A 12993-nucleotide genomic window follows, 5' to 3' on the forward strand; every position below is an offset into this window, starting at 1 on the left:
GCCTAGATAGGTAGCTATTTTATTCGGAGCATGACCATCCGTCCGTGTAGCAGTACAGCACTGTCCAACCAGTTCGATGTCCTCAAGGGAAGCGCGTCAAGAGACCACTGCGACTGCTGACGGTGATGCTAGTGCTTACCGAGTGGATGGGTGAGTGCGAGACTGAGCAAATGGCCTGGCTACTGGAGGAGACGGAGAGCTTTGGATGCATCGGCTGACAGCCAAGCTGATTTGATGAGCTGGAGAAGGCCAGCCAGCGACTTACCTACCTACCTACCTTACCCACCTACTTATCCACTCAGCCAGCTCTTCCCACACTGACTACCCCTAAGGTACATAGCCAGCCACCTAAAAACGCACCAACGACCACATAGCAGCGCAAAACCCCCCATCATACCACCCAACCCCCCACCCGACCCTCACCTTCTACGCCAAGAAACCAACAACTGAGCTCTGTACATGCTTCGCCACAGCGGGCCTCCGCCGAAGAAGAGGAAAGTCCTTGGGCCGAACACGTCACGAGCGATCTTCATCGTCCAACAAAAATACCACGGCGGTCAACAAAAGTCCTCGCTTGACCCGCGGGAGCTCGTAGTTGACCTGTTCGAACCTGCCGGATCCAGCGAAGCGGCCGGTCGGCCATGCATGGCTCGTAAAGATGTCGATCAGCCGCGGGCACATGCTCGATTGGGTGACTGCGGAAAGGCCCAGGCGAGGCGAGGCGAGGCTAGGCGAGGTGAGGTCGTCTGAATGCTCGCGTGGAAGATTTTAGAGGCGGCTTCGCGGATCTTGTTTTTGGTATGCGTGCTTGTCGATAGGTACAGGTACAGTAGGTATGTAGGTAGGGAGGTAGGTAGGTAGGGAGATAGGTGGCTCGTGATGACTACCTGTCTCTAGATCGTAGTACCCACCCAGCTGCCCATGACCGAATGGCATTGAAGCGACGACACAGCCCTGGCCTGCTTGGCTCTATTCTTCCTCAGGTACCCTGCTGACTATCCATGTCCTTCCGTCCATACAGCAGCAGGGCCAGGCTAGGGCCGTACGGAAGAGGCTTTATTACCTACATTACCCATTCACTGAGCAAGCAACCTCGCTCATGTACGTGCACGCGGACGCAGACGCGGGTGCCAGCAAGCAAGCGAGCATGGATATGTATGCATGGGTGGATCCCTCGGTTCTGCTCTAAAAGGCGACCAACCAGTATAGTAATACAAATCCCATCCCATCTCCATAATTGTCTTTTATACCTACCTCACTGAAGCTGTCTTGTCAATCAGTCAGTCAGTCAGTCAGTCCTTACCGCACGCAACTCTCCCCCCTCCATCCGCCAAAAACCTCACACACCATGCCACCACCACCACCACGACAACCACCATTCCTCCTATTCTTTGCCCTCTGGGTCTGGAGTACATCGCACCTCATCACAGTCGACGCATTCAAACTGCGCGACATACTACCGCAACTGCCCTCGGACCAACGCCTCAAGTTTTGGCTGGACAACGGGCACTCAGACACGTCCTCTTCCCCTTCGTCGTCTTCCTCGTCCTCCAACAGCAAAGCGGCGTCGGGCGAATACACCTCGCCGCCATGGTATCCGACGCCCGTTGGCGGCTGGCTGGATGAGTGGAGCGCGAGTTACGACAAGGCGGCGCAATTGGTGTCGCGCATGACGCTGGCCGAGAAGACGAATATTACGAGTGGGACGGGGTTTTTGATGGGTACGTTTGTCAGTTTCGTGATAATGTGCAGTCGATCAGCGAGTGGGCGGCCAGACTGGCGATTTGACATGGCATGATTTTGGCATACCTACCTTTGCCACACTGCCGCTCTTATCTTCTCTCTTGCAAAGTCGCTTCAGTGTCCAGCGACAGCGACAGAAACAGCTCACTAACCACCGCGCATGCCAGGCCGCTGCACCGGCAACACAGGCAGCGCCCCGCGCGTCTCCTTCCCGCAACTCTGCCTGCAAGACTCCGCCCTCGGCGTGCGCTCTACAGAAAACATCACGGCATTCCCGGCCGGCATCAGCGTCGGCGCGACATTCAACAAAGAGCTCATGTATGCGCGGGGCGTCGCATTGGGCAAAGAGTTCCGCGGCAAAGGCATCAACATCCACCTGGGACCATCGGTGGGACCTCTAGGACGCAAGCCAAAGGGCGGCCGGGGCTGGGAGGGATTTGGCGCGGATCCAGTTTTGCAGGGCGTTGGCGCGGCCGAGACGATTCGCGGCGTGCAGAGCCAGGGAGTCGTGGCGACGATTAAGCACTTCATTGGGAACGAGCAAGAGATGTTTCGGATGTTGGTTTCTGGGTTGAGCATCGGAGGTGCGCGTTTGCTGATTGTTTGTACAGGTACAATCCGTTTCAGCCCGGCTATAGCGCTAATATTGATGATCGGACGCTCCATGAGCTGTACCTGTGGCCCTTTGCGGAAGCTATCCACGCAGGTGTGGGAGCAGTCATGGCGGCTTACAACGCTGTAGGTTGACTTGAGTGTCGCCGAGTGATGATTGCTGATTCCTGTTCAGGTCAACGGCTCGGCTTGCACCCAAAACAGTTACCTCATCAACCGGATCCTCAAAGATGAGCTCGGTTTTCAAGGGCTAATTATGAGCGACTGGCTGGCGCAGATCTCGGGCGTGGCTGCTGCTCTGGCCGGACTCGACATGTCTATGCCTGGCGACGGGACGATTCCACTGCTCGGTCAGCCTTGGTGGGCATCTCATCTGAGCGAGGCTGCTCTCAATGGCTCCGTGCCCATGGAGCGACTGAATGACATGACGACGCGCGTGGTGGCCGCGTGGTATCAGCTGGGCCAAGACAAGGGGTTTCCGGAGCCAAACTTTTCGTCTTGGACCAAGAGCGCCAAAGGACTATTGTATCCAGGTGCCCTGATTTCGCCTTCTGGCACAGTGAACGAATTTGTCAATGTGCAAGAGGACCACGCCGATATTGCTAGGGACATTGCGATGGAGGCCGTAACGTTGCTGAAGAATGAAGACAATGTGCTGCCCCTCGATGGCAAGACCCCGCTCAAGGTTTTTGGCAGCGGCGCACAAAAGAACCCTGCCGGAATCAATTCGTGCCCGGACCGAGGGTGTGACAAGGGCACGCTCGGGATGGGATGGGGTTCCGGCACCGCCGAGTACCCTCACATGGACGACCCCATATCAGCCATAAAGGAGCGTTCAAGCCATGTCATTTCGTATTTGACAGACATTTTCCCTCTGACGGCTGTTGCGGAACAGGGCGACGTTGCGTTGGTATTTATCAGCGCCGACTCGGGAGAGAATTACATCACTGTGGAAGGCAACGCCGGGGACCGCAACGTTGCTGGCTTGCATGCGTGGCATAACGGAGACGCGCTCGTCAAGGCGGCGGCGGACAAGTACGAGAAGGTGGTTGTCATTGTCCACAGCGTGGGACCTATACTCGTGGAAGAATGGGTTGACCTGCCATCCGTCAAGTCTGTGCTGTTTGCTCACCTTCCGGGTCAAGAGGCGGGCCAGTCGCTGGCAAAGGTACTGTTCGGGGAAGAATCTCCTAGCGGTCACCTGCCGTATAGCATCCCCAAGAGCGAGGATGACTATCCCAAGTCGGTCGATCTCGTGGGGTTTGAGCTCGGGCAACCGCAAGACACGTACTCGGAAGGGTTGTATATCGACTACCGACACCTCAACCACAAGGGCATTGCGCCACGGTATCCCTTTGGCCACGGGCTGTCGTATACCACCTTTGAGCTCGGCGAGGCAGCAATCGTGGCTGGAGTCTCACTGCCGTCCACTCCGCCTGGGGCGCCCCCTCGAAGAGAGACGGCCCAATCGAAGTACGACAATGGCAGGCCGCCGGCGTCAGAGGCGTATGAGCCGGCGGGGTTTGTCAAAATCTGGCGGTACATTTACTCGTGGCTAAGCAAGGCCGAGGCCGACGAGGCAAGGGCTTCGACGTCGATATATCCCTACCCCGAGGGATACAGCAGCGTGGCGAAGACGGCAGCGCCCGGTGGTGGCGGGCGGGGCGGCAACGCGGCGCTGTGGGATACTGCCTTCAACGTCTCCGTCACCGTGACCAATTCGGGCAGCAAGCCTGGCAAGGCGGTAGTACAGGCGTATGTGCAATTCCCTGCCAACGCGGGCGTCGAGACACCGATGATACAACTGAGGGACTTTGCCAAGACGGCGAGGCTGGAGGCTGGCGAGAGCGAGAAGGTGACGTTGACAGTGACTCGAAAGGACGTGTCGGTGTGGGATGTGCAGCAGCAGAATTGGATTGTTCCTGTGATGGGGGGCGAGTACCAGGTGTGGATTGGAGAGAGCGCAGGGAGGCTGAAGATGGTTTGTTCGTCGACGAGCCTCAGCTGCAGTGGCGGGGTGACGGGACGGGCAGGGTAGGTAAGCGATTGGTGCTTGTCGGAGAGCCCGAAGCTGCAAAAACCATCGATTGACCCGGACGACGCCACGCAGCGGCTGCTGCGCCATGTCTGGTGTCTTGTACTTTTGTCCGTCTGTAATGGTTGCAGTTGGATTGCTGAAAAAAGACTCCGAGTCGGTCGTCACGTGGGGGGGGGGGGCCACACAGGAACCACCGACCTGACCTGACCGTCATCGATGACTTGGCAGGTCCACATGCATGCACCAAGCGGTCAAGGTGCAGATGCGATGCGGTGCGAGGCGAGGCGAGGCGATACGATACGGATGCAGATGCAGACGCGATGCAGCGACTTTCTTCATCCTGTCATACGTCGTTGCTGCGACGTTGGGCAAAAAAAAAAAAGCAAGGGCAGCCTCTCGTGAGCGTGGCTTCGGGAAGTATTGTTTTCCACGACACGACGGGACCTGGACACGCCCGGCGACGTCAGGTCAGTCACGTCGTCGACCAGGCAGTGGACAACCAGGAGGTGCGTGTACGGTGGCTGGACCGGACACTGTGCCTTAGGGCTCAAGCAGGTACTTACGTTACTGACTGACGGGCAAATGCATCCATCTCCTGTCATAGGTAGGCCAGGTATGCAAGGTAGGTCGTGGCCAGCCCGCCGTCGACGTCGCCGCATCCGGATCATGGCAAAGAGTCGCATATCCGCAGGCCCACGGACCCTTGGGGCGGCCGTGTAATTCAGCTCAGCTATTCCTTTCCCAACAATGACACCGCTTGTCCACGCCTACCGCCTATAAGATGCTTCGCGCCTTCCTCTGCGCTTGCTTGCGGTGCGTCAATTGCTCCCCTCCCCGTAAAGCTTTTCCTCACCTTCATTGCTCTCCAACGACCATCCATCTAGCCCACCACCCCGACCATATATACCCCAGTACGCGCTATCATCGCACTGTTTTCAACATGATCTGGTCTACTCTCTTCACCGTCTCGGCCACGGCCGCCCTCGCTTCCGCTGCCGTCTTGCCCGTCTACCCGCGCGCCGCCAACGCAACCAACTACGAAATCACCGCTCTCAAGACACACTACATGGGAACCAACTCTGGCCTGCCCGGTGGAACCTGGCCCGCTGCCTCCAAGTTCGACTCGACCATCACCTTCAACCTTGACCTGTCCGACTCCAAGACGACATGCGCCGGCTCCTGGCCTTATACGACCGAATCCCCGCGCATCAACCCCGTGCCCGACTTCATCGACTGCGCCGACAATGGAAAGACGCAATGGCGCTTTGAGTCGTTTGTCGGCGAGTACAGATTTAACATCGCCGTGCTCCACTACCCCAGCTTCGAGTAAGCAACCGCTTGTGTAGCTGTCTGTTCTGTTTTGGGAGACACTAACGCTCCAATGCAGTCTCGCCTACACGGGTACCACCAATGTCTCGTCCAACAACTACCAGACCACCAGCAATGCCTTGACCTGTACCGGAGGCGCTCCCACCGCCGGCATAACTTGCACCAGCAACGACAAAATCATCTCCGTCCCCGTCCACCAGATGCCGCTCAAGAGGGCCAAGGTGCTTTCGGCCATGGCCAAAATCCGCAAGACCAACTCCACCACCACTCCCACTCCTGTTGCTTGAGCCATCGCTCTCGCTTCTCCACTATACCTGAACGCCTCCGCCATTGATTGATTTTCGCTGTAAAGAGCTTTGTTGCACGCATGGATGGATTGACCGGGACAAAAAATGTTTTTATGACGCGACGACTACACAGGCGCTTGGCGGAGGGAAACCCTATGATACCGTAATGCTAATTGCATCAAATGCTACGACCAATTCAAACCTCGCTCACATTCGACCATTGCACCTGTCTATTCACGTCATCCCAGCAGCAGCAAGGTTTTGCAGCCTACGTGAACGCCGCGCCGCCTCTCTGGGTCCTGCAGAAGGCCATCAGAGGCTGCGTGCATTGAAGACCCCAGCCATTGTTGCCTTGCATGGGTTGACGGGCTGGCAGCGCTGGCGCCGTCGAGTAGTAGAAGAAGAAGAAATCCACTGCCATCCAAACTGCCCAAACAGGAAAAACGCCACACCCGGCGCGGCGCGCCAAAATGGCCGCATGCCACCCACCCCTCAATTCCTTGTCCCTGTTCACGAATTAAGCTTTTTTTTTGGCATCATGCTTGTCCGTCTCGCTTTTTTGCTTGCTTTTTTCTTCAGCTAGAATCGGAACCGCATTCTGCGGTCGCCACTTTGTCGCTTTTGGTCGGCGGCTTTTCCGTTTGCTTTTTCGCGTGGCTAAGGGGTTTGCACTGCCTCGCGCAGACTCTCTTCTCTTTTTTTCCCCCTCCGTCTGCTGATGGGGAGACTGCTGCGCCATCAGTTGCAAGTCCGTTTTTTTTTTTTTTTTGTTTTTTTTTTTTTTTTTTTCGATGTCGTTGAGGCTGCAGCGAGCGCTGTCCACTGGCTGCTGTCATGCACTCAGTCTGTCAGCGAAGCCGCATGCCATGTCAATTCGCCAACATACTCGAAGCGTCTGCGCCTTTGCTGTCGCCCGAGTGATTAAGGTGCCTTACGCACCCAGATTACGGCATCACAGCGCAGCGCAGCGCAGTGCGTCGCGTACATGTAGGTACTGTAGGTACTGTAGGTAGGCTGCGTCACATTGCATGACGTCGCGCGCATCGAACCAGCCCACCTAGCCAGCCGACTAGGTAGGTCATGTACTCGACCCACCGACCAATCACCACATTACATCGTCTCGCAGCACATCCCAGCGCAGCGCAGCGCAGCGCAGCGCAGCGCAGCGCATAGCATCGCCGCGCGCACGCCGTCCATCCGCCAATTCCTCGACTACCTACCTACCTACCTTACTTACTCTACCCAGCCTATCCAGGTCTCTTCTGTCTGGTCTCTCATGGTTCTGGATCGCCTGCCTGCCTCCCTACGTACCTACCTGGCGCCGCTGCTGCTGTCTGCGCCTTTTCCTGCCATTCGGTAGATGTGCATGCATGCGTGCGTGCGTGCGTGCATGGAGTGGCTGGCTCGCTGATTGGCTGGATGGATGGAGGCGGCAGGTGGGCAGGCAGGCAGGTAAGTAGGTAGGTAGGCAGGCAGGTAGGTAGTTAGGCCAGCCTTCTCCTCTGGTGCAGCGAGGCCAGATTGGATTGGATTGGGTTGGGTTGGACTGGACTGGACTGCGTAGCTTGAGTGGTATAAGGGGGAGAGGTGGGTGGTTGTTGGGTGCTGGCTAGGACGTGGATGAGGGAGTGAGTGAGGAGGTGGGTGAGTAGGCGGAGCTGTGGTGCGTTGTGAAGGAGATTATGGCGATTTTCTGGCGCTCTGGCTGTGTCTGGGGAGTGATTTTACTGCCATGGTTGTGTCTTGGAACGGGAATGTGTGCTTACTGCTAGCGAGGCATTGTCTCTTCTCTTCTCTTTTCTCATCGCGCGCAACCTTTTCTTTTGTCTTCTGCATCTCTCGCCTCCATCGTCCTTCCCCTTCTCAATCAGTTCCTGCTCATCCTCCTCCTCCTCCTTCTTCATCTTCCCCCTCATCTCCACCTCTCTTTGCTTTGTCCACCTCCACAATTCTTCATTCCCACTATATTCGACCACCACACACGCTGCAGAAATAACGGCACACTCGCCACAAACACCTTTCCAACAACGCTAACACGGCACCTTGCGTCCTACCCGAAATACACGCTGTGCACAGCGCCGCCTCACAGCCTGCAACGAATGCGATTCCATGGATGTCATGGCCACCATATACATACATAAATGGCAATCGACGTCGCCGCCGCCCTCCAAGACCAGCAGCGAAGCGCCGAAATACGTTGCTGCTTTGCTTGTAGGGCGTCGATACGGTAAGCCAAGGAGAAATGTCACTGCTTAATTGGCCGTCTGGCTTTGATCTCTAGCGGGAGTGCGTGGATTGGGCGGTAGAACTTGTGTGGCGAGGTAGGTGGGTGGGTACGTACCTACGCAAAGCGGAAGTGAGGTCAGAGGGGGAAGCGGGGGGCGTTGAGGGGTTTATGTGGGGGAGAGTGGAGGCCAATGATAAGGCGGCTGGGCGGTGGAAAGACTCCCGTTTTCTTCACGCTTCGGACCAGGGGTGGCAATCTTCCTCTGGACGTCCAGTGCTCTCAAGCCGCTGGTGCAGCAAGACGAATTGTTCAAGACAAGACTAAGGGACTTGCGAAATCCATCACACTGCATTTTACGGGAGCAACAACGACCAAACGACTTTGCGGCAGTGCCTCTTGCGCCACATCTGTAGAGCCTTGCGAAGCGCGCGGACTGCCCATCCATGTCCCTGGTACGTACCCACACCTCCACAACAGATACTTGAATCCAGCCAGCGCCCAGGCACATGGCAAAAAACGCATCGTTCTCATCCTGTACGTTTCCTGCTCCCACTCCGCCTCTTAGCAAACGCGCGACCTTGGTCCCATCATACATGCAGAACTAGGGCTCTAGACGGACACAATTATTTCAACGAGTAAAATTCAAGGAAACAAGAACATCAAGAACCCAGGGATTTCAGCAAATGTTCGGCGAAGGGATGGCGCAGAAGACATGAATAACGCGACGCATACTTCAATCCAGAGACAGTAGAACCGGAAGGATCGTACAGCAAACGACAGGGAGAAACAGAAGGAAACCAACAGAGGACCGACTTTCAACCGACTTAATCACTTGCCAAACACCAAGATGCCTAACTCTACTCTACCCAACCGTCGAATCAATCTCCAAGCCCCCTCCCCCTTTCCCTTTCCCTTTCCCTTCCCCTTCGCCTTCGTCTTCCCTTTCCCCTTCCCACACATACATCTACCCCTCCTCCATCCCTCTACCACCAAAAGCAAAACAAAAACCCAACTCAACAGTCCACAGTCAACAGCAAAAAAAAAAAAAAAAAAAAAAAAAAAGAAAGAAAAAAAGAAAAAAAAGGAACAAAAGCAAATTGCACCCACCCACCCATCAGTCATCGTCTCGTGCGTCTCGCGTCGCATCACCACACAGCGCAAAAGAAACGCCCACCACATTTCAGCTCCTCCTCGACAGCTAGCTATCTAGCTATCTAGCTTAACAGGAGACCGAGCAGACTGTGTTTGTTTCGCGCTGAAACGGGATATCGAATGATGTGGGGCGGCGCGGTGCTTACCGCGCGCGTATTTTGGTTTGGTGGTTTCCATCAATTTACTTACTAGGTAGGTAGGTAGGTAGGTAGGTAGGTACCTATACCTACCTTAGGTGCGTAGATGATGACGCAACCGACCGTGGATGGATGGATGGATGGATGGATGGATGGATTGATGGATGTAGTGTTTGGTCAGTTGGCCATGTGGGCGGTAGAGCGGTAGGTTGGTAGGCAGGCAGGTAAGCATGGCCAAAGGGAGAAAAAAAAAAAAACAAAAAAAAAAAGCAAGACTGCCTCGATCAAGATAACATGCGCGCGCATGCATGCATGTTGCCGCTGCTGTTTTGATTGCATTCATTCTTCCTTTGTTGTTTCGTTGCTGAGGCCAAGCGAGACGATATGCGAGGAACCGCGTGTCGTGTCGTGTCGTGTCGTGTCGGGTCGTGTCGTGTCGGGTTCTATTGGTTCAATTATGCTGGTGCAAAGGGATGAGGCAGGAAAGCAGCGAGCGGGCGGAGAAAGGAAGGGGGGAATGTAGGTTGTACGGATCTGAGACTGATCTGGTCTGGTCTGGTCTGGTCTGGTCTGGAGGTCTGTTTTGTGGAACAACAGGCGGACGGATGGATATAGAGCATTTGTTGTGTTGTTGTTGTCGTCATGGGATGGCAGGAATGAGGGCAAAGAGACAAACGAAACAAAAGAATCAGATAATGGCAGAACAATGGACAAGCCAATTCAAGACGAGAGCGGGAGTGATAGAGAACAGGACACGTCAGGAGAAGAGAAGAGCAAAGGAAATGGGTGCAGTGGAATGCAGATACATTCGTAGATAGATTATAAATTACGCCCCCCCCCCCCCCCCCCCAATACCCATCCGGAGGCCCCTCCCGTGTACCTATTCCATCCGTCCATCCCGTCCGGGCTATCCTTTTCACTCTGCTGCTACTACGTGCTGTGCTATACATACTACAGCTACTGCCATCGGTACCTAAGAATACCCGCAGCACCCACCCTCCGTCGTTTGATGCCCGCTCGCTCCAATGAATAATACCAGTCGCCAACCCCCTTGCTCCCCATGTTGCCAAATACGTCCCCTCGCTATGCGCTCGCTCACTCGCTCGCGATTATAAGATAGTAAGATATGTCGCAATGAATCGTAAAAAGGGGAATGTTGTTCGACCACGAGGGAACGACGCCAGAGAGCAGAATCTCAAAGCCGCCGAATGAACCCCTGCGAGGTCTGAGAAGAAAATGCGCAAGGAGATATGCACAATGCGCCGCAGCGACCGCGCTCAGCTGACAGACAGACGTGCACCCATGCCCGTTGCGAGACAAGCCGCCAGCCAAAACGTGTTTGTTTGCCAAGCAGGTCAAGCACTCGAGAAATGCGATGCTGTCAGCCAAGCACAGCGCCGTAGAAGAAAAACGGAAGCCACGCCAACCACCGATATGCGTTTGGAAAAGCTCGACGTGTTTAGATCATGGCGATGGCAACGGCGGCGGCGCCGACGAGCGCGACGCCCGACCCGATGTTGAAGCGCTGGGCGCCGCCCGTGTAGGGAGCGGGAACCGTTGGTGGCGTCGTGGCGGCGGGCGCGCTCAGATTGTTCGACACAGCGCCAGTCGCAATGGGCTGGCCGTCGGTGCGAATGGACACGGGCGTGGGCGTGTTGACAGCGATGGGCTGGCCGTCACTGCGGATGGGGACCGGGGCCGGGTAGGCAGAGGCGATGGGCTGGCCATCCGAACGGATGGGGACGGGCGTGGCAATGGGCTGACCATCGCTGCGGACGGGCACGGCAGAGGCAATGGGTTGACCGTCGCTGCGGACGGGAACGGCGGACGCGATGGGCTGGCCATCGCTTCGGACAGGAACTGCAGAAGCAATGGGCTGGCCATCGGAGCGGACTGGGACCTCGGTAGCAACGGGTTGGCCGTCGGAGCGAGCGGGGACGCCTGTGCCGCTGGATCCAGTGTCGCCCGCTCCAGAGATGATGTTGATGTGAATGGCACTACAGGTCGAGGCCCAGCTGCGGTCGTAAAAGTTGTAAAACTTGGTGGCGCCTTCGCCAGAGGGACATGCGTAAAACACGGTAGAGCCACCTAGGGCAATGGAGCTGTTGGAGCAGGCCGAAAAGCCACCAGTGTAGATGGCGCCAGCTTGAGGCGGGTCGTCGAATTGCAGCTGAAAGTTGCTAGCGATGTAGCCGGTGCGGCCCTTTTGGTCCGTCAATTGGCCATCTGCGAGAGTGACGACAAGAGTAGTGTCGGCTGGGCCACCAGACTCCTGACGCGCAGCAAGGCCACGTTTGGAAAGACCTGCGGAGGTGGTTGCGTTGACGATGGTAATGGAAAAGGATCCAGAGTCTGGGAGTCAATTAGAGAAATGAAGCCCATGTTGTAAACACTCCAACTTACAAGACTGTTCACATCCGTCTGGAGAAGAGGCCTTGGGCTGAATAACCTCAGTGACGCCCTGCGGCAGGGCAAGTGCCGCTCCAGCAAGGGCGGAGAGGACTGAAGCGTATTTCATCGTGGCTAGGCAGAAAAGTGTCGATTGCGAGCGAGGGTATTTGGTCAAGTTAAGCGAAGGTAGCTCAAGATTGGAGTCAAGGTAAGCAGGGTTGATGGTGGATGGGGCTGAGAAAAAAGACGGATGGAGGAAATGAGGATGATATTTGTATTCTTGGAATTGGATGGCTGGCTACGCCTCGCCGTTGACATCAACCCCGTTTTTTTGGCGTTTTCGGGCAGGACATGATCCGCAGGATGATGACACGGAGACGAGTGTCATATGGCCTTTGTCGCTGTGTCGCGGGGTGGACAGCGGGCGGTTGGCCGGTTGCGCGAAAGCGCCGCGCCAGGCGCTCGAGAAGGAGCTCGAGGGGCTGCAGACCGCATGCAGAAGGGTGCATAAAGATGCCTGACGGTCTGTGGGGTAAGGCCTGGGATGGCTTTGTGCAAGCTGCATGAGACATGGCAAAGCGATTGGCAGACAAAGAGAGGATGGATTGTTTTGCATACCAACCCCCTCACTTCGTGCGAACGAACAATTTTCGCGGAGTTGCGGCCGCACACAGGAGGCAGCCGACAGAGAAACCATCAGCTCCACGCCGAGACGAATGCAAGCAGCTTCAGCCAAAAGGGCGACAGGGAAGATCAGAACGGCGGACCGCGCGGCGTACAAGGGCGCAGCAGCGATGATGCAGGCAAGTGGCCGTCGATCGAGGCTCTTGCTGCAAGAGACCATGGGCGACGGTTGTTGACAAGAGGAAAGGCGGGCGGAGGCATTGCGACGGCGGTCCTTGGCCAGCGCAGGTAATGCTGTCACGATGCTCAGGCCCATGATCCTTTGGCTGCTGCATTGCTAGATGGATGGTTGCGATGCGATGCGATGCGATGCGATGCGGTGAGGCCAAGTCAGCCAGGAAGGACTTCCGGCGGCGGCCAGGCACGAGCCGGGTGCCAAAACATGGGTTCCGG

General features: G+C 56.2%; 5 protein-coding genes across 5 annotated transcripts; 2 read left to right on the forward strand and 3 right to left on the reverse strand.

Moving 5' to 3' along the window:
• Positions 1 to 1348: 1348 nt before the first annotated feature.
• Positions 1349 to 4393, forward strand: IWZ02DRAFT_468025 (putative beta-glucosidase 1 precursor; the record flags this gene model as incomplete). Its single annotated transcript, XM_066768600.1, has 5 exons — positions 1349 to 1409; positions 1515 to 1721; positions 1911 to 2301; positions 2355 to 2481; positions 2531 to 4393. The coding sequence occupies 5 exons, from the start codon at positions 1349 to 1351 to the stop codon at positions 4391 to 4393; spliced, it is 2649 nt and encodes an 882-aa protein (XP_066625176.1).
• Positions 4394 to 5333: 940 nt separating this feature from the next.
• IWZ02DRAFT_488155 (uncharacterized protein) lies at positions 5334 to 6009 on the forward strand (the record flags this gene model as incomplete). Its single annotated transcript, XM_066769434.1, has 2 exons — positions 5334 to 5719; positions 5781 to 6009. The coding sequence occupies 2 exons, from the start codon at positions 5334 to 5336 to the stop codon at positions 6007 to 6009; spliced, it is 615 nt and encodes a 204-aa protein (XP_066625177.1).
• Positions 6010 to 9282: 3273 nt separating this feature from the next.
• On the reverse strand, positions 9283 to 10001 carry IWZ02DRAFT_444212 (uncharacterized protein). Its single transcript, XM_066767091.1, has one exon. It carries the CDS (start codon positions 9866 to 9868, stop codon positions 9620 to 9622), a length of 249 nt encoding a protein of 82 aa, XP_066625178.1. The 5' UTR covers positions 9869 to 10001; the 3' UTR covers positions 9283 to 9619.
• Positions 10002 to 10771: 770 nt separating this feature from the next.
• On the reverse strand, positions 10772 to 12128 carry IWZ02DRAFT_178940 (covalently-linked cell wall protein-like protein). The gene is made up of 2 exons (XM_066762265.1): positions 11929 to 12128; positions 10772 to 11877 (listed from the first exon to the last, which is right to left on the reverse strand). Exons 1-2 carry the CDS (start codon positions 12041 to 12043, stop codon positions 10985 to 10987), a joined length of 1008 nt encoding a protein of 335 aa, XP_066625179.1. The 5' UTR covers positions 12044 to 12128; the 3' UTR covers positions 10772 to 10984.
• On the reverse strand, positions 12062 to 12956 carry IWZ02DRAFT_178946 (uncharacterized protein). The gene has a single exon (XM_066762266.1). It carries the CDS (start codon positions 12854 to 12856, stop codon positions 12215 to 12217), a length of 642 nt encoding a protein of 213 aa, XP_066625180.1. The 5' UTR covers positions 12857 to 12956; the 3' UTR covers positions 12062 to 12214.
• Between the last annotated feature and the right edge of the window lie 37 nt (positions 12957 to 12993).

The sequence above is a fragment of the Phyllosticta citriasiana genome (assembly GCF_038021145.1).
Source record: "Phyllosticta citriasiana strain CBS 120426 chromosome Unknown IWZ02scaffold_3, whole genome shotgun sequence".
In the NCBI taxonomy this organism is placed as follows: Eukaryota; Fungi; Ascomycota; class Dothideomycetes; order Botryosphaeriales; family Phyllostictaceae; genus Phyllosticta; species Phyllosticta citriasiana.